This window comes from Paramisgurnus dabryanus, chromosome 9 (assembly GCF_030506205.2).
Source record: "Paramisgurnus dabryanus chromosome 9, PD_genome_1.1, whole genome shotgun sequence".
Classification (NCBI taxonomy): domain Eukaryota; kingdom Metazoa; phylum Chordata; class Actinopteri; order Cypriniformes; family Cobitidae; genus Paramisgurnus; species Paramisgurnus dabryanus.
Genome location: NC_133345.1, coordinates 21225677 through 21246644, shown reverse-complemented (window position 1 = coordinate 21246644; position 20968 = coordinate 21225677). Strand labels below are relative to the sequence as shown.

At 37.5% G+C, this 20968-nt stretch overlaps 1 protein-coding gene across 3 annotated transcripts in view; it reads right to left on the bottom strand.

Moving 5' to 3' along the window:
* Nucleotides 1-915: 915 nt before the first annotated feature.
* Nucleotides 916-20968, bottom strand: part of frmd5a (FERM domain containing 5a) — a 97594-nt gene continuing 77541 nt past the window's right edge. The window contains exons 7-15 of one of the 3 annotated variants that reach the window (XM_065283113.2): nt 20523-20610; nt 20124-20212; nt 18500-18563; nt 17854-17945; nt 15707-15781; nt 13394-13462; nt 13147-13253; nt 5869-6227; nt 916-5689 (exon numbers count right to left, since the gene is read on the bottom strand). In XM_065283113.2, coding sequence (XP_065139185.1) covers nt 5642-5689; nt 5869-6227; nt 13147-13253; nt 13394-13462; nt 15707-15781; nt 17854-17945; nt 18500-18563; nt 20124-20212; nt 20523-20610 — 991 coding nt within the window. In that variant the 3' untranslated portion in view covers nt 916-5641. Of the gene's footprint in view, nt 6228-12128; nt 12477-13146; nt 13254-13393; nt 13463-15706; nt 15782-17853; nt 17946-18499; nt 18564-20123; nt 20213-20522; nt 20611-20968 lie in introns of those variants that run through there. The other 2 variants (XM_065283112.2, XM_065283114.2) reach the window with 2 other exon arrangements.

Here is a 20968-nt window from a genome sequence, read left to right as displayed (position 1 = left end):
TTGCAAGCTTTTTTAATTTTATATGGATGGTAGGATTAGGGATGGGCGATATGGCCTAAAATCCATATTGCGTTATACATTGCAGCCTCTTGCGATAGCGATATGTATTGCGGTATAATAATTTCAATAGACTCATTTCAGAACAGGTTATATAGACCCTTAGAAAAGCCAAACTGCTAAAAAAGTAAGTAAAAGTAAACCGTTATGGCCAGATTAGTCTTGTTACCTCTCTTAGCTGGAACTTTTGCCTGACACACAGCAGGGGTGTCCAGACTTTTTTGTGTGGTGATCTACTTTTAAAATGATAAAGCCGACAAGATCTATCTGCTAAAATACACAGTTAATTATTTTTATAACACTAAACACTTTAAATGCTTGTAAGGACTATACTGCATATACTGCATGTTTCACAATTACTAGACCATAATGCCAATTTCCCGCGTGGAGCAGCAGTTAACTTATGTGCGATCTACCAGCATTGCCGTATTGGACACCCTTGCTCTACAGAGTATATTTTCCTGCTGCTTGTTGGACGGCTTAAATCCAAATAATGTTGCATCTGTCTTTTTCACGAGTTCCTCCGTTTCGCTGATGCTTTCATCCATGTTTATTCGGCTGCAGCTCGTGGCTCTAAAGTTCGCGGGTAGATTGTGTCATCAACACGCATTATCGCGATAGTGCAATAGATTTAAAATCTCTATCGTATGCCAATTTTCTATCGTTTATATTGCATATTGTTTATATTGCCCATCCCTAGGTAGGATTTATGTATAAGCGTAAAAAAGAACTTTATTCTACAGTAAAACCGAGATGCCCTATTTAACTGGAAATGAAATTGTCCATTCAACGGCTTATCTTGAAAAACATAAACATAATGTTGCCCTAGAACTGCTATAAACCACAAGATATCGCAAACTTTTTCGAAAGTTTATTTCAAGTTTGAATTTTTCCATGGCACCGGTTACAAGGGACTATCAGTGAAACAATTTCTTAAACCACTTTGCATGGAAGGTTTTCTACAGTACAAATTTTTGGAATGAATCTGACTTAACAAGAACTGCATTTGGCACATGAACTGGATATAACTTAATATTTATATATTAAGGATTAATATATAAAACAGAAAAGATCGAGATAACAGGGAAAACACGCGAACGGACATATCTATACATAAACAGATATGCATAGCTGTTAAAGGAACTGTGAGAGCTAGCAAGCAGCACAGTACAGTAAATAAAGCATGATGCCACCACTGATCTGTATTGACTCTCAGTCTTAGTGCCATAGCGAATAAAGGCGCATTATAAGATAAACCACCAAATAATGAAAAGCAATTTATTCCAATGATAAGTTCCTAGGTGTAGAAATATCATAAGAAAATATTTGGGGACGCAGAGTTGCTGTCACAGCCTGCATTTCAACCTGTGTCTACCATCTGTAGGCAATTCAGTTTGATATGATACATCATCTAACAGCTGTTAACCAAATATTAAACATTAAAACCATCATCTTTAATAGGTCCATATTTAAGCTGGATCACCTGATGGTGGTTTTACTGTTTTAAGCCATTATATGCAGTTTATTACTCCTGGTAGTCTGCTTGGCAACTGACAGGTGGCAGGTGTTGCAGGTCCTGTTACGCTAAATGTCTCTTTAGCACTAATGAAACATAAATAGTTTTATACAAAGGTCACAGAGACCTTGTTAAATAGCACAACCCATTATAGCTGACAATTGTCCTTTAAAGGGCCGGTGCATTTACCTTAGTCAAACCAAACCATTGCGTTTAGTACAAGTAAACTGTCAAGAGTAGAAAGTGAAACACAAGGACAGATGTAGCAGTGATCACCCTTGATGTAAAAGCCTGTACTTGCCTGCAGATCCTCACTTGGATACTGTGTGCAAGGAATCGAACAACATGAAATGTAGCAAACATTAAGTCATTTGACTTCTTGCACAACAGCACGAAAACCATGAAGAATAAATAAATAAATAAAAACATTCATTCACATGATTAAATCATTTAACAGGTTATTGCTTTAAGAATGGTGCTGCCATGCAGGACTGACCACTGAGGCTACATAATGCTGTCAATGAGTAAAATCTAATCCCATTTTACATATGCAAACCTTTACTGGCATTATAAAAGCAAGTTTTCATTCCTATTGATTCTTTGAATCAATGATGACTATCCTGAATGCCATGCAACGGCCATCAGAGCAACGCTGTTTTAACAACGCTATAATGAACTTGTGTCATCCAAATGCTTTAATAATTTGGCACATCAGACATGTTAAGCATGCATGGATATTTCTCATGGTGAGAGACATGCAAAACTCAAATGGCTCTTTCATATTTCTTTTGAACTAAACCTGACTCAGGTTTTTCATGTTTTAGAGATTTCTCACAATCTGCTAGTGTTTCATGCATCCCTTTCTGTTGTAACTGAAACAAGTTTCCCCTCGGCTCCTCTAGTTGGTGGAAGACAGTAGTTATATGGTATGAAATAGTTATAAATGAGCATGACCATCTGCAAACTTCTGCTAATCAAACACATTAGTCTTCCTGGACGGTTAATAGTGTTATTAGGGGCTAAACACAACCTTTTTTTAAATCACATCTCTTAATCTGGTTAATCTTTCAGGCACTATAGCTCCATAGACACTAAAATAACCCAGTAAAGCGAAGTTGTGAGAGATGCCACAACCAGTCAAAAGCGGTTATTGTAATTTATTTTGTGCGAGTACCAATGTAAGATCAAAAACATTATTCTTTTCAAAATCTGCAGTGTTATTTGTCCTGCTCTTATTTATGGATGCACACTAAATTAAGACTATGAATTTTGCCTTCTCTTCGTCATTTCCATACACAAAAATGCATTCGGGATTCGTATTAAAGAAAAAATAAGTTCCCTGTGTACCTGACATGCCAATGGAAAAAAACATGTCTGTCTTCAAATAAAAAGACTTATTACTTAAATTCATTAGGACATAGGGGTAGGGTTAGATTAATCCAGGAGCCTTATTTATAAAGCGTGCATACGCACAGATTTGATCGTAAAGTGTGCGTACGCAAAAATCCACGACAAAGTCCATATTTTTTATTAAAACGGTCTTTGTCGTGGAAAAGTGCTTAGCGCCACTTCAGGGTCTGAGCAGACGTACGCACTTTTGCTTGTCCATTTGCTGCAGGTTTTTGCCAATATGAGCCATTCTTGCTGCTCGAAATGGGGTTTGAACATTGATAAGCGCTCTTTTATGTGTCTACGACATTAATTAGGCGGAGGTCTGAAACTGCTCGGCTGCACACAAGTTCAAGATCATTTGTGATTTATTAATTTCACACCTGAAAGAAAGCGGTACGCTCGTTTTCTGTTCGTAAGTTCGGTTTATAAATCACACGTACGCATTTTTGATAAATGATCATAAGATCAAATGTAGGATGGTTTCTACGCAGTAATTTATAAATGATGCCCCAGGACTAGGCCATAGTTATTTTTGCCCATTAAGGTTGTTTTTTTAAACATACCTTACAAAAAGTAGCACTGGTGTGCATCTTAAGACAAAACAATGGTAATCATTAGTGATGCACCGATGTATCGGCCACCGATATTTATCGGCCGATTTTTAATGAATTTGAAACCATCGGCATATCGGCAATAGCACGAGAAAGGCCGATACTGATTGTTTATTAATTAACTGCATAAAAAAATCCATTATATGTAAAAAATTAGTTAATGTCGTTAATAAAATAAATGCTGAATAGCAAAAACCACCTTTGAAGGTTGCCATGTTGTCTTATTATATTTGTTTTAGCTTAATTTGTGCCTCTCTTATTATGTTGGTCAGTTGAATGTTAATTAGATCCAATCCGTGTTCAGGTAAAAATAATTTGAGGCAGAAAAAACTAGCTAATAGACCAACTGTGTAATATTGTATACAAGTGTTTAATATCGGTATCGGCCAGAAGTTGTCTGTTTAAATCGGTATCGGCCCAAAAAAATCCTAACGGTGCATCCCTAGTAATCATGTATTTAAACTTATGTCAGTGCCAGCTGTTTTCAGTTAAGACAACTTAAATTTGGGACTAACTTAAGCCCTGTCTGGGAAACCGCCCTATAGTGTGCTAAAGACTTATTTTAGCCTTTATTACATATTGCCATAAACATCAATTGTAAAAATATGACCATACACACACAAACAGTCTTTTAGTTGAACTGTGCATGAATAAATTAATGTTGTATGTATATTGTATGCAGGGCCTTTTCCAATATACAAAGAACAGGAACATTTTAAGTCAGTATGGTTTATCTTGTTGCTGGTTACATTGACAACTGGAAATGGTTATTGGATCTGGATAAGAAATCTTTCTTGTGTGTCTCTCTCTTATCAGAAACACCATACATTCTAGACCTCATCTGAAACACAGAGCTAAAAAAGGTATAATTTAATTTTCAATAACAAAATAACATTTCAATTCTGTTAAAATATACATGGAAAAACTGTCGATATATTAGGAAACTAACTACTTTTGTACAAAAAGTACAGCATTGTTATTGTTATTATAGAATAATCATACTGTAGCATGATATCCACAAAGTACGAACTTAAAAACAAGGCTGATGTGGAATAAAAAAAATATTTCTTTTATACAATGAGGCATCTTTCTTTTTAGAAAGACTCAGGATGACAAAAATAAAGCAAATGCACATCCTCTATGAGGGAAAATAAGAAACTGATGTACTTACAGCATTCTTTAAAATATCAAACCTTACAGTATTGCACATCTAGCTAGACTGGATCTATGGGTGCTAGATGCTTTAACAGATACTGACAATAGTGGGTCACATAACAAAACACTTTATACCAATCGTTTGGTACCCAATAGAAGAAACTTTTTAAACAATTTCTACTTCACAATTCTACCGCCTAAACACAATTATAATCCTAAAATGTGTGACGCCCTAAAAATCGAGTCACCAATACAGAAATCAGAAATTTTATTTGACATTTTTTCCAGCCTTTCCTCAATCCTCGCAAATCTTACATGACGTATAACCATCTGCATCTGATCATCATTGTGGTAAATTATAGCAGCCTTTAGAAAATCTCTATGAGTTAAATGACTGATAGATATGAATTATGCATAATCTCTCAGAAAACCATTTGGATTACCACATTTCCAACCCTACCATACTGTGCCAACACCCCAAACTTAATGCACCACATTCTTTTAAATGTTATTAATCTTTATGTATTTTTTTTTTAATAAATAAAATGCAAGAATTCCCTATTTAAGGGACCATATAATTCAGTCAGTTCAATTAAATTTAATGTTTTGTTTTTAATTTTTTTGTAAAAATAAAATACCTTAAATGACCTGAAATTCAAAAAAAAAATGAGAAAACAAAAATTTCTGTCTTTGTAAAAAACGGACAAAGGAGTAAAAAGGAGGAGGGCATGGCAGAATAAACCTAAAGTGGAGAAGAACAGGAGATGTTTGGCCTGGTGATCCACACCCGCAGTAGTATCATGAATAAAGCTGGATTCATGCGACAGGTTGATGCCCTCCGTCTCTCCGCGTGTTTAGCGTCGTCTACACCCCAACAAGGGCGGCTTTACGAGCATAAGTGCCTCACTTGTTAACGAGCAGCCCACCCACCCAGCGGAGCTTGCAGGCAAACCACCGTCTGAGGGGACAAAAGTATTCATAATGGAACTGCTCGAACTCCGGCGTCTGACGGATATCACGTAAAAATGCAATATCAAGGTCAGACTCTGTGAGGATGATGAGGAGGAGGAGCAAGACAAAGAGGAGTCCAATGGTCACAAGGAGCAGACGGAGTACACTTAAAACAAACTTATTCACCTGTTCCGCCTCGCTGAGCACGGCCTCCCCACCTGTGCTCTGCGTCGGGCCTGTCGCCCTACTGTCCGCGCCAAACTCGGCCACGTCGCCCACACTGGGCGTTCCCGCTTCAGACTCTTTCTCCTCCTCTATGCTGCAAGGGGCGCCGTTGATCTGGCGCGAGCCGGACAGCTCCAGGCTGTGCTCCGCCACCGGTGTGGGCAGGACGCTGTGGGACGGACTGTAGGTGTCATCTGAGATGATTGCGGTCCTATCGCTGGGGTCCGTCATCTGGCTACGAGAACGTGGCAAGAAGGAGTCGCCGTGAGACACAGAGCGCACGGGAGTGGAGTGGGCACTGTCCCGCAGCGATTCCAAACCTGGACGTTGGAAAGAGAATAAGCTAGAGTAAAATAATAGCAATTAAAACAATACAGGAAAAGTTCGTTTTAGTCTGTTTATATCATTTGGAAGTTTCACATTACAATTCCCACACTCATAATTATTCGCAATTAATTGAAAATCTAAAAAGGAGTATGCAGATTTTAACTATTGTAATATAACTTATAATTTAATTTAATAATATAACAGGTGACACCCCCAGCTGCTTCTGTGCTCTGATAAACACTTTTCTGTATGTTGTGATAGAAAGCCTCTGCAGATCTCCTCACTAAAGCAATGGGAATCACACACATTAACAAACAAATAGACAACTTGCTGAGGTGTTGAAACAATTAGCACACGATACATTAGTTGTACACATGCAGCTGTCCTAGGGCTGTCAAACAATAAATCACAATTTAATAAATACAAGTTTTTTATTTGCATAATATATGTATGTGTAGGCTACTGTGTGTAATTATTATGTATAGATTTTCACGACGCGTCATCAGAGCGCAAGACGCCATATTGGAGGCACTCCGCATCACAACAGAGCACAGGCACTGATGTATATCACGAACGTCGTCAAGGAAAATGGTTAATTATTGCCGTGTTTGAGGTTGTATCATTAGGACAGTTTGAGAAAAAACATTTGGAATATTATCGACTTCCAAAAGTTATTAAAAACCAGGGAAAGGACTGCAAGAAATTATCAGAGGAGGCGCTTGGGGTTGGCAAAGCTCAAGAAAAAGAGTAGTATTGTATTAGAAATATGATTGAAGTACATAAAGTATAAAACAAGAATGCTTCTACTTGTTGTGGTTTATTTAAAGAGTATTTAATATTTACTTTTTAAAGGTATACTTTTAGTGTATGCACAAAATGTACTTAAACACAACTAAAATTTGCGCTGCAATGCCTTAATGCCAGTTTGCTTAAATGCTCATAACCAATTTTCTATTTTAATGATAATAATATTTTTAATAGTAAATGGTAAAAACAATTATTGCTTTTATTGTTTTACTGTGTGCTTTATTTCACTGTAAAGCACTTTTGCAGGACAATAAATTTGCTATATAAATAAAGCTGACATTGATATATTGGCTCGGCATGAAAACTATATCGCGATCGGGATATGCAACTGAAGGAAGAATCGCCGGGTCGTCACGGATCCAAGAAGAGGGAGCTATACTCGTAAGGATCTGCACCACCTATAAATTGTAATTTCTCTAAATATCGTGCCTTTTCTTGTGGTCCAAGTCATTCCCTATATGCCTTTGTATCTTGGACGTGTTTTCTGTTGTTTAGACATGTCTACATTCACTTAAAGTATACAAAGCGCACAATAATCCATTGTACTCCGTTCAGTTCTTTACACCGAGTGCCTCCACAATGGCCGCGCATCCGGGTTACCGCCCAGATCGTGACGTCGGTGAAAACCCTCTATATATAAATACACATATATGCAGGTATACACGGCAATATATGTTATATATACACTAGTCAACATTTGAAGTGGATCAAAACCTTTCATAAAAAGTTGCTTAAAACCAATACCCAGTACATATTCTTGTGTTAGGACAACATTGATTAGATTTTTTGATCCACTTCAAATGTTGACTAGTATACAGTGCACAGCATAAATGAGTACACCCCCTTTGAAAATTAAGATTTTTCTCCATTTAGTGAATATGAGACCAATTTGCTTTCTTTTTTACAAAACAGTTCTATTTCTAAATTTATTTTTATTACCAAAAGAGTAAAAGTCACTGACCATCTTTAGGACACAAAAAATAACAAATTTAAATCAAATGGGGTGATGGAAAAATCACACCCTGATGAATATGTTAGCAAAAATTTTAAATAAAGTGTAATTAACAGGAATTCACTAGGAAATGATGAATATAATTAATCATCACACAGGTGGCCACAGGATAACTGGTAATTGAGAGTGGTATTTAAGAGAGAAAATCCACTCCCATGTAATGATGACAGAATAGCACCACATGGTAAAGAAATGTCTCAAGACATGAGAAATAAAATAATTTCTTTGCACAAAATGGGCAAGGTTTCAAGATAATTAGTTAAGCATTGCTAATAAGTTTGAATACTGTCACGAAAGGGATCCAAAAAATTAAAAAGGATGGACTTTTGAGAAGCTCTAGCTGCGATCTCCAGGGCGTTTACTGAAGTTAACACCTCATCAAGAGCGTTCTGTGATGAGGGATGTTGAAAAAAAATCATCATGCAAGTTCAGCACAGTTGGCTTAGTCATTAGAAAGTAAATCTGTGGTGTTTCCTGTGACACCACACGACGGAGGTATAGTGCAAAGGAGAGGCATGCATGGGTGTCATTCTTAGAGGAAGCCACAATGCACAAAAAGCCTTTTGCTAGAGCTCATATTGAAAGGGTAAAGACTATTGGGTCTCTAGCTCTCTATACTTTGGAGTAATGAGACAAAGATTCATCTTTGTTGCTCTGAGGTGTTCCAAACTGTATGGTGTGCCAAAGGTGAGGAGTACAATGAAAACTGCATGGTACCAACAGTAAAGCATGGTGGTGGCAGTGTTCTTCTGTGGGCTTGCATGAGTGCTGCAGAGAGTTGAATTTTATAAACGGCATCATGAATACACATATGTACTGTGAAATACTTAAAGAGAAGATGCTACCAATCTTTTAACATGATTGTGGCCCAAAACACACATCTAAGGTCACTAATTCATTTTAGAAGAAGCACAGGGTAAAAGTGATTCAGACCTCAATTTGGTTGAGGTATGGGGAGTTCTAAAAAGACAAGCAGAACGTCATTTTCCAATCCAGGATCTAGGTCATTGTTCAAGAATGGAGAATAAAAGATGTAACTGTATGTTGTCAACTTCTTTATTCAATGTCTAGAAGAATTAGTGCTGTTTTGTGTTTGTTTTTTTAAGAATGGAGGCCAAAATATTAGATTGCTTTTTTAAAAAAAAGAATTTTTGTAGGGTGTACTCATTTTTGCATCACCTCATTTGATTTAAATGTGTTATTTTTCGATCCTTAAGGTGGTAAGTGACTTTCACTCTTATGTTAAGAAACAAATGTTTTATAAAACTGGTGTGTAAAAATACAGCAAATTGGTCTCATATTTACTAACAAATGTAGAAAAATCTTAATAATTTTCAAAGGGGGTGTATATATATCATCATGTTAAGAGTATCACCACAGTATGAGGCCACAAAGTACAGTAGAAGCTGGAAATAAAACAGGTGTACTTCAATTCCTGCCTAAAGTCAGCTCAGCAGAGAAATGGATGAGCTTTTGCTGAGTATTAGATTCTTGAGCATGTCATTGTAGATATGTTACATCTCTTTTCTAAAGTGAAGAAAATTTTTCCACAGTGTGACATTTTTCTGCTTAACCAAAAGCTTTTCATTCACAAGCTTAAACACCCTTCTGATAAGAAAAAAATCCAAATATGACATGAAAGTTTAAAAGAACAAAACTATACTTTCAGAAAAAAGTACAAAAGTCATACCTCTTTTTGTCACTGGGACAGTACATTTAAAAAAGGTACAATTATGTACCATTTAGGTATAGATATGTACCTTTGAGTTATGAGTATGCACCTCTAAGGTACCAGCGTGTACTTTAGAGATACCAATATGTACCTTTAAGGGTACTTTTTGAAAAGGTACCACCCTTGTATGGAAAGCAAAAGCATTTATGTGGGAATAAAGAAATTCTGCAATTCTCCAAGTTGTGCTTAAAAAAGATTACAAACGCTTCATACCTTTTCTTTCCTCGCTAATAATGCATAAAAATCTGCATTGTTTTCAAAAAAAAAAAAAATACATTCATAAATATATGCACAACCTGTTTTCGTAAAACACACAAAATACTTGTAATTGACCATACTGAAAGCGCAGTTTAAAGTCGTCATGAAACGGAAGTAGCGATAAGTACTCTAATTTCCCTGTCGTGATGTATATCTGAGTTAAAAGGCTTATGAAATTAAAAAGGGGTCTTGGGCTTGATTTCGTCCAACGAGAATTGATTGGATTGTTGTAAGTTGGGTCATGTTGCTGCTAATTGCTAATCCCTGCAATCTTTTCCCAGGCCATTCTTCAGACAGTAAGTAAAGATTAGGAGAGGAGATTAGCGTTTTTGATTTAAGATCATGAGAATAGATGAATTAAAAAAAAAAAATGAAGCTCACAGATAAACAGAGTGGATGAAGCCGCGGATGATAAGAGAAGAGGAAAAGAACAATTGAAAACTTTTTCGTTAAGCATGTTAAGTTAAAGGCGCTCTAAGCGAATAATGTGCGACGTCACTTCCTGTTGATGTTTGAACTGTTTTCAAACAGACAGAGCGTAGCTAAGTCCTCCCCCTCCCTTCCGTGCTTTCATGAACGCGCCCAACCCCCACCCCCAAATCCTTCTTGTCGTTTATTGGCTGGAATACTTTGTTTTGTTTTGTGCTGCTAGGTTTGGCCATTTGTTGATATTGCCGTTTGTGAAGCCTGGGCTGTCTACAGAGATCGCGTTTTTTTACAGTTTGATCAGCGGACAGGCAGCAAGCAGATAGTGAGGAGATGTTTCCGGTATGTAACAAAAAATGTTTTATGGTCTAAAACGCTTCAATTCGCTTAGAGCACCTTTAATGCCTGATCCGTCCGAAAATCATAACCAATGCTCTGACATCAACCTCCCGTCACATCAGCCCTGGTCCGAAGATGGAATTAGGTAATGAGCCTCTTACAATCGAGTCAGAGCCAGAGCATAATTCTTATGAAGAAAATTATTTGAACGTAACCCCGAACATTAATGTCACGTGCGCCCAATTTATAGAAAAAAGCCTAAAAAAACAAATCTGATCCTATAAACTTTTCGGTGTTTGCTGTATCACTATTACCGCCCTGCCAGACTGGCTGTCTTAAATAGAGAAATAAGTTCATTCCTTGATTTGCGTTGTTGATTCATTTATAAATAATTCCCCCCCCAAGGTTTTAGTTTATGCGCAAAAAGCATTAAAATGAATAGAACATGATGATTAAGTCTTTCTTTGGTGAAAAAATAATAAAATAAATAAGCCTAGCCTACATGAAATGTGTTTCACTTAAATAATTACTAAATTAACAAAACAAATTCATATAGACATATATGCAGAGCATCTCTGATGTCATCATATTGATTTGAAGCCCTGACTTTAGAAAGCCTTTAAGAAGCCATCAGCCTGAAGGTTCATATTACAACTGAGACTTTAAATAGTTAAAAATTTATTGAGATGTACAATTGTACAGTATGTGTTACTGATAGAAGTAAACTGCATTTGTAGACCCCATTTTAATGCACAGATAATGCACAGGACTGCACTGGAGGAAATTCCCAACAATGTACAAACATTGCAATTCACTATCAATTTAACTATAATTAAATTCTATTATAGTAACACAACTTTCTTTGAGAATAAACAACAGCAACAGTAGTGATTTCATGATCTCTTTCTATTCGAAGACAAAACTTTACAGCCCTTTAAAAGCTCCCACACGTACACTCATGGCACCGTTTATCATTTTATTAACATCAATCGTCTGTGTTATCGTCAACTCTATTGAGCTCTATCAAGTATGTAACACACAAACAAACCAGACAAACATACATTAGACTTTACCTAAAGGTGTGCTGGCCCGGGGATAATGAGATGAAGTCATGGGCATTGGTGATGCCCGTAGCTGTTCCTGCTGCCCGGTCAAGGCCGGGTAGAGGGGCAACACCCCAAGGGCCTTACCCAGCATTCGAGGCCCCAAACTCAGCACCCGAATCTTTACATCCCGATAACAGTGGTTGATCATGCGCAGGTGAACGTTCACCCGCGTGCTGATGCGAATTAGACACTTCACCATTCTTGAATTCGACAAGCAAACGCTTGATGTACCTCTTTGGAAAAACAAATAGCAATAACAGTCCCTGTTACCCGTGCCCTATTTCCACCATGGGCTGCTGGGTAGAGGCTTGCCTGTGCTAGCAAAGGTAACTGCAAGCACACCCCGAAGAATAGGTAGGCAAAGCGGTGACAAACCCTCCGCCTAAGCCTCAGCCAGGCTGGCGTGGTCCTTCCCCCTCCCTCAGCCAATGACTTAAATGGAGAAGAAGGCCTTGTCTATTTTCAGAGGAGGGTATTAATACTCCTTCAAGACACACAGTCAGCACATGTAGGATGGTTGAGTTTAACGTGGATGGTCCAGTGTGCTGGACAAAGTCTTCATCTAAAGATTATAAGTTATAGAGGTTTTATCTTTATTAAAACACAACAGAAGAGATCCTAAAGGTCACAGTGAATACATTTATGCCACAAAGATATCATATGGCTTCAATAATACAGCATAAAAATTTGCCTTTTTATGCATCCTTTTGGAAGCTTTAAAGCAATTCTCAATTTTTGTAACTCCATCAACGTCAGACTTCAACAGAAATGTAAACTATCTCTTTAATAGTGACCATTTCTCTGTTATGATGCTACTCTTAAAGCTGACCACAGCAGAAGAGAAATAAAGTAAAAAGAAAGAGACAACAGTTACCCAGGATGGGTGGGCACAAGGTGGCACAACCTCTTGGCACAGGCCAGTATAGATTACTGACTGTACAGAGCTGGCACAGAAATAGAGTGGTCTGTCTGACTGACAGGGACACCTGTACCCCCGTTTCCCTAACTGACAACCAGACCAAAATCAAACGACTGCGATCAGTATGTGTGTGTGTACAAAACAAAAGTCAGCAAAAATATTAAAGGTTGGGTATTTGCCACAATATTTTTGATGACATTACAGTTTAAACTGTTTAGTGCTTTGCCATTATTGTGGTTTTAAGGTTGCTGTATTTCACTGGTGTCAGTGTATAGAGCTGAACTCTGCTTAATGGGTTGAACCGGACTCTCACCTTCCATGATGGATATGTGCACGGCTCTCCGGCGAGTGCGGGGTACACTGCTCAACCGCGGCCCGTGAGTGATGGATGGACAGCTTCTGCTGGGCACCATGCCGGCCCTGTGACCACATACACATACATAACTGTAACAACACCCCGACTGATCACATTACAGTATGTCCTAAAACCGCAAGCAGGCGTACAAAACAGAAACACGTGACTATAAGCAATTAAGCAATTGTACAGCTTACTCGTGTACCTGTGTATTTCTGGAGGTTCCCGTTTGATTTTTGCACTCTGCTCCATTACCTCTTTGGCAACTCTTCCGCTGAAATGAAACAGGAAATATAAAAAAATTCACAATCTACTTAAACAAAGTTTGGTTGATGTGCTTTTATATAGTCAGCCACAGAAATAAAAACAGACGGTGTGCTTAGGTCAGTATCACACTGAAGGTGTGACATTATCCCTCTTATTACACGGCTATTAACCTCATAAGTTAGATTAAGGAACATCAAATATTGATTTTAAATATTTTATTAGGTCATTTTTAACGAATGCAGACCTTCAGCGAGGAAAACACGTTTAATTTAGTTTTAAAGGGGACATTTAACAAGACTTTTTTAAGATGTCAAATAAATCTTTAGTGGCCCCAGAGTATGTATGTGAAGTTCTAGCTCAAAATAAGATATTGATAATTTATTATATATATATATATATATATATATATATATATATATATATATATATATATATATATATATATATATATATATATATATATATATATATATATATATATATATATATATACATGTTAAATTTGACAATTTGTATGTATAAGCAAAAATTAGCTGTTTTGGGGTGTGTGTCCTTTTAAATGCAAATGAGCTGATCTCTGCACTAAATGTCAGTGCCGTGCTTGGATAGTGCAGATTAGGGGGTGGTATTATGACATCACAAGGGGAGCCATTTTTCAATGACCTATTTTTTCACATGCTTGCAAAGAATGATTTACCAAAACTAAGTTACTGGGTTGATCATTTTCACATTTTCTAGGTTGATAGAAGCACTGGGGACCAATTATAGCACTTAAACATGGAAAAAGTCAGATTTTCATGATATGTTGCCTTTAACGGGACACTCCACTATGCTCATTTTCCAGCTCCCCTAGAGTTAAACATTAGATTTTTATGGTTTTGAAATCCATTCAGCTGATCCTTGGGTCTGACGCTAGCATAGCTTTTAGCATAGCTTAGCACAATCCATTGAATCTGTTTAGACCATTAGCATCGCGCCTAAAATAACCAAGGACTTTGCTTTCGTAACATGGCTGCAGGGGGCGCAATGATATTACGTAGTGCCCGAAAATTGTCCCCAGCTATTGAAAGATACTAGGGGGACTATTTTCGGCTGCTGTGTAAGATTGCACCTCCTGCAGCCATGTTACGACGGCAAAGTCCTTGTTTATTACGCCAGAATGAGAGTATAGCTCCTAGCCATATCTGCCTAGAAAATCGCAACTTTTACGTCGATCTTAGTACACAAGTGTCAAGTTTTAAATAGGAAACATCGAAACTCTGGATTTTTTTTTAGGCACGATGCTAATGGAGTGGTAGCGCAGGACCAGGTGATCGGCTGAATGGATTCCAAAACGGTAAGAATCAAAGGTTTAACTCTAGAGGAGCTGGAAAATAAGCATATTTTCAAAAAAAGTGGAGTGTCCCTTTAAGATACTGTAAGACAAGACATTCAAATGTCACAAACACGCTATTTGGTTTATATATAATGTCATATATGTTATTAAAAGATATATTTATATTTAATTTTTGTGTAATGTTAAACTGCATCCGGGTTACCATGTTTTATGAGTTTTAAGCGGTAGTTATCTGAAAAAAACAACTTTGGAATGCACGACTTGCCAATCAGGATCTAGCATTTTAGAGAGCTGTGTAATAACTGGAAATAACAAGCTGAAAAATGTCGAAACTGGCCAGTGTAATAACAATGCCTAAATCCTCTGGCATTTCTGTTGAGTTTTGCAGTCACTGAAACAATGACTGATGTTGACCACTGCTGTTAAGAGTCCATGAAGCTAAAGAATTAGATTAACCTTCTTGAGGTCTTTCTCTTAACTCGATCAATGTCTATTAGTCTGTGACTAAACCACTTCCCCTTTAAACAAAATTAAGCTCTCCCCTAACGGACTCCGTGGAGTCCTGTCTGTCTCATGTGCAGCAGTGAGAAAATAACTGTTATCAATTTCCTAATTAAGGGTTTAAGTGTGTGAGCCCACTATAATAAATGATCACGCTGTTTGTTTAATTGCCCTGATGGCTCCATTCATCTGTTACAATTGCCATTATTAAGTAAATGCTTGTATCTAAAAGGTGGCCTGTGAGAAGAGCTACATATACAGACACCGCACAACAGGTTTTGGTGCATTGGTTCTAAAGCGGTCACCTCTTGTGTGACCGTGAGGTAAGTAGGTTGTGAGCAGGGGGTCTGGGAGTCCTGAAGCTGTAAAAGTCCATCTGCTGTAACCTGCGCAATGACTGTCCGTCTAACTTACCTGTAGCGGAAACGACTCCCCTTGAAGAACAGGTTGCTGCTGGATACCGTACGGACCTGGCTTGACTTTTCAAGCCTGAGGAGGGCAAAAAACAAACAATTTAGTCCTCAAGAACTTCAGAATGTGACATGGATTTGTAGGCAAATGAAACTCATTAATCTTAAGTTATTATGTATGTTATGGATGCTGGATGACACGTCTGCTTTTAAACATATAAAACGTTTCAAGGTTCTTTTACTGTATCCAAACAATACATCTACATTTCACGGTAAGGTTAAATGTATATACCATTTACATTTATGAATTTGATAGACGCTTACACAGGGTTCCCACACCTTAGTTAAATTCAAGGTTCAATATCCTCAAATTAAAGGACTAAATGTGGGGACACATTATAAGTGAGAGCACATCGTGTTACTTTTTAAGATATTGTTACAGTACCCTTTCGAGGGAACTCGCACTGAGTCACTGCTGTGACACTTTGGGGACGCCTCCAGGGGTAAGTGCGTCTGATGTGTAGATCAAATTTAACCAATAGTGAGGCTTAACGACAAAGACAAGGTGACACGGGAGCCAGGAATATTTGAAATATATATATATATATATATATATCTGAAATATTGCCAAAGACGTCATTACAGGGACGCAGGAAGCATGGCAAGGAGACGCAGTGTCTCGTTCCCTTCTTAGAGAACTACAGTTACATACGTAACCGAGACGTTTTCATGTGTCAAACACAACTATGCAATAAAGCATTTTGGTATGACTCAACATTCGCATACAGAAGATATAAGCATTTAAAGCGAACAGTTTAGCAATTGTGCTTAAAAAGTCTAGAATTTTTATGATATTATCCTACACTACACAGAATAATATGGATTTTTTTTCTCGCATAAAATAGATTCAAGCACTTTCAATGAACTGTATCTCTGTAGGTATATTTTTAAAAACTTCCCAGGTCCTTGAATTTTTGCATCCATCTAGCATTTCCATAGTAGGTAAAAAAAATACTAAGGAAGTCAATGGATACCGTCAACAGTGTGCTTACTGTACCATCATTTTGTAAAATATCTTTGTGTTCAACCGAATAAAGAAACTCATGCAGGTTTAGGACAACATGAGGGTGAGTAAATATTGACAGAATTGTTTTTTTTTATGAACTATTCCTTTAAATAAAAATTAGTACAGGCAGTATGAGTTACATGAGAGACCATTATTTTCTAAAGTATTTAATTTAATGGATTATCTAAAAATTTCACATAGCTATTTGATGAATAAACCACATTTTGTTGAACCATATTGTGTTTTTTTATCTAAAGATATTATAAGTTTTGTTTCTAAAGCTGATTTACTCTTTCTATCAAACCCTACTTAAGACCACAGGCACAGCTTGGCGGCCTCTGGAGTTCATTTTATTTAGGCTTTTCATCACCGGGTGAGATGTCCTTTCATACACAGCTTTTATGTGAAACACAAAACCCACTTTTCAATTATCATCTCTCTTACCCACCACTAACTCCACTAGCTGGAGGACTTTAACTACAGCTACATATTTCTCATTTCTCCAGAGAAATGAAATCAGACTTGGAATACAACGTAGATTTAGTCTGCGAAGGCCTTGCCAAATCCGTGATTACATCATCCTGTTCACATCAATAGAGCTTTCCCACACTTTACGTTGACTTCCAAAGACGTCACCTTGATCAGCCAAAGTCATTTATCACAAAACAAAAGAGGCTGCACAGTGCTGTGTAACTGGCCGATCTTTTTGGAAAGCAGTCCTGCTCATCTGTGACATTGCAGTCTGTATTGGGCTGCAGGCTTTTAAACACTCCCACCCGAGTGGACAAGGACACGCACAATCAGCCATGACTGAAACGGCCATGGGCATCCCTCTGGAGCGCTCGCTCCTGTCATTGCTCATGCAGTAAAGGTCATCTCTGACACACGGCTCTACTATTGGAAGACCCTCTCTTATCAGTCTTAAATATCATGCTTTGGGAAAAGAAAATAACGGGAAGTGCCAAAAAGACAAATTGTGCAATTGACCTTTCATTGGTAACTTGTCCAAGCAAGAAATTCTTTCTATAGTCTACAGGAATTCTTGTGAAGAAAGGGTGTTTGTATTAGCACACATTGAAACTCACTTGTAAAAGGCTTGATTTTCCACACCGCATTTCCAAAGGTGCTTGCAGGCCTCTGGGGTCGGTGCGAAGTATGTCAAAATAATCTTTTTGTCCTATTTCAATACAAAAGTCATAATACAGAATTATCATTAAAGGGTTTGCAAGGAATTATTAATGTTTCTGGGTCTCTTTTCAAAACTATAAGCTGGTCCTGCGCCTTTTATTCAGGTGCAACTTATATGTCAAAATCATTTCATATGAACCAAGAGAAACCATTACCATCTACAGCTGCGAGAGTCCGCTCTATGCTGCTCCTGTATTTATGTAATTCAATGGATTCAGTGATGCGGAATGACTTGCGGGAACTTTCTGAACTTAATTTAGCTTGTCAAGTTAATTTGGCCTATTCAGCCTCCCAGGTATGTTCTGTAAGCTATTGTGTTCAGTGAATAAATGTTAATGTTACATTAACATGTATGGTCACCTATTCAGCCTGCTGTGCTGTGATATTGTTTAGTTGAATAACTTGCCTTTCCAGATTAAATGTCTGTTCTTGAGCTTGGATTTTGGGAAATCATTTTCGATGCGATTTATACTACAGAGTGACTTCAGTCCGGAAAATATGTAAATTGTGCTTGATCAGTGATTGCATAATTAATAAGCTTACCTCCTTCTGATTTGCATATACATGAAATGTCTTTCCTTCAAACTTCAGTTTGGTCACCTCATTCCTGTATAAAGAGAAAGATTCACACATCTCATATTTGAGCTCTTTAAATATTTAGGAAAACCATTAGAGACTCTACAGTACTTTTTCTTGTAAATACGCAGATTTTTCAAAAACAACCAAATTTATCATATTTTGTTAAGCATGACAACTTTTTCCTGAAATCTATATTTCTCAAATTGAATTTGCTCTATTAGTTTAATGGAAAGCAGCCCACTATCACAATTTGCTCTACTTATATGTATATGTATATATATATATATATATATATATATATATATATATATATATATATATATATATATATACACACACTCGCCTAAAGGATTATTAGGAACAGCTGTTCAATTTCTTATTAATACAATTATCTAATCAACCACATGGCAGTTGCTTTAATGCATCTATGGGTGTGGTGCTGGTCAAGACAATCTCCTGAACTCCAAACTGAATGTCAGAATGGGAAAGAAAGGAGATTTAAGCAATTTTGAGCGCGGCATGGTTGTTGGTGCCAGACGGGCCGGTGTGAGTATTTCACAATCTGCTCAGTTACTGGGATTTTCACGCACAACCATTTCTAGGGTTTACAAAGAATGGTGTGAAAAAGGAAAAACGAATGGGCCGACTGATTCAAGCTTATAGAAGAGCAACTTTGACTGAGGTATGCAGCAAAGCATTTGTGAAGCCACAACACGCACAACCTTGAGGTGAATGGGCATCGTTTAAATGCCACAGCCTGAGCATTGTTTCTGACCATGTCCATCCCTTTATGACCACCATGTACCCATCCTCTGATGGCTACTTCCAGCAGGATAATGCACCATGTCACAAAGCTCGAATCATTTCAAATTGGTTTCTTGAACATGAAAATGAGTTCACTGTACTAAAATGGTCCTCACAGTCACCAGATCTCAACCCAGTAGAGCATCTTTGGGATGTGGTGGAACGGGAGCTTCGTGCCCTGGATGTACAACCCACAAATCTCCATCAACTTCAAGATGCTAACCTATCAATATGGGCCAACATTTCTAAAGAATGTTTTCAGCACCTTGTTGAATCAATGCCATGTAGAATTAAGGCAGTTCTGAAGGTGAAAGGGGGTCAAACACAGTATAAGTATAGTGTTCCTAATAATCCTTTAGGTGAGTGTATACACTAAACATACAACAAAACCCAAGCCTGGACAGCATTGTTGTATATTTTAAGCTATTCTCGCTATTCTCTTTCCATGTACAGCCTTCACAGACTTGTTGCGGCCAGATGACTTTAAAGATGCCCACTGGATAAAGATGCCCACTGGATAGAGAGCTACTGAGGAATAATTGGACACCTGTCTGCTCTAACAGCAGCAGATGGCCAGGACCTTTTGGCCGGGAACATATCAAACAATATAAAAAACCAGCTGTGACTTGTATACTTACTGTAGTGCTCGTCTCTAGGCACGAATGACTCATTATTTTTAGTTATCAAAGCATGCGTGCATACACGTCTGTGTGGTTAAGTCTGACCACTAAGACGTCAAGAAGTGAACTATAAATATGGTAAGAGGTGAGTAACACTCACTCACCATTTAAGAAAATGGACTCTCTTGTTCCCCTGAAGCACGACAAAACCGAACGGAGTAAAGGCAAGAAAAGCCGGATTCCCAGACACATCCTGTGAAAAATAATGAAAGAAGCACCACGTCACCTTTATTTCGAGTATGACTATTATCTACTGAACACAACAGTACAGCTTTCAGTTTTATTGTCAGGCTTATTTTCACAAACAGAGAGGGAGTGAATTGAAATCTTTAACTGTGGAGATGATATTTTAAATTGACAGTAAAGTAGTACAGTAATATTTTGTTTGGTGGTGTGTTGTGAACAGTTTGGGGTTATGGAAAGGGTAATCTGTTTAAAAAGAAATGCAGTACAGACTAACGTCTGGATGGGAGCTGTAAATGTTTTGAATCGAGCTGTCTAACCTTGCACGGATGAGGATCCACACCATATGTTTCAAGCATTTGTGCTTTTTGCAGAAACTTCAGTTCAGCTGTTTCTGGAGTTTGACCTCTGTAAAATAATAAAAACAAACAAAATCAAAGGCTGCTGAACAACAACCAATTTCACAAAAACAACACACTAAGCCTATGTAGTGATGAAATATTTCTACCATTTATAATAGATGGGTCAGTGACCGGTTTGGCAAAATGAGAAATTCATTTTTTTTGCTTGTTTTAAAAGCATGCATAATTCAGGGTAGACATTTGCAACATTTTTATAAAAGTTAAGAAAGGACCTGAAAATGTCACAGGGTGTAACCGCCAATTGCGCTAAAGATTGACAAATATTAAATATTTTATCCACATTGATGGCATGTAAGCGTAATCATAAAAAATTTTAAATATCATTTTATTAGTTATTTTTAAAC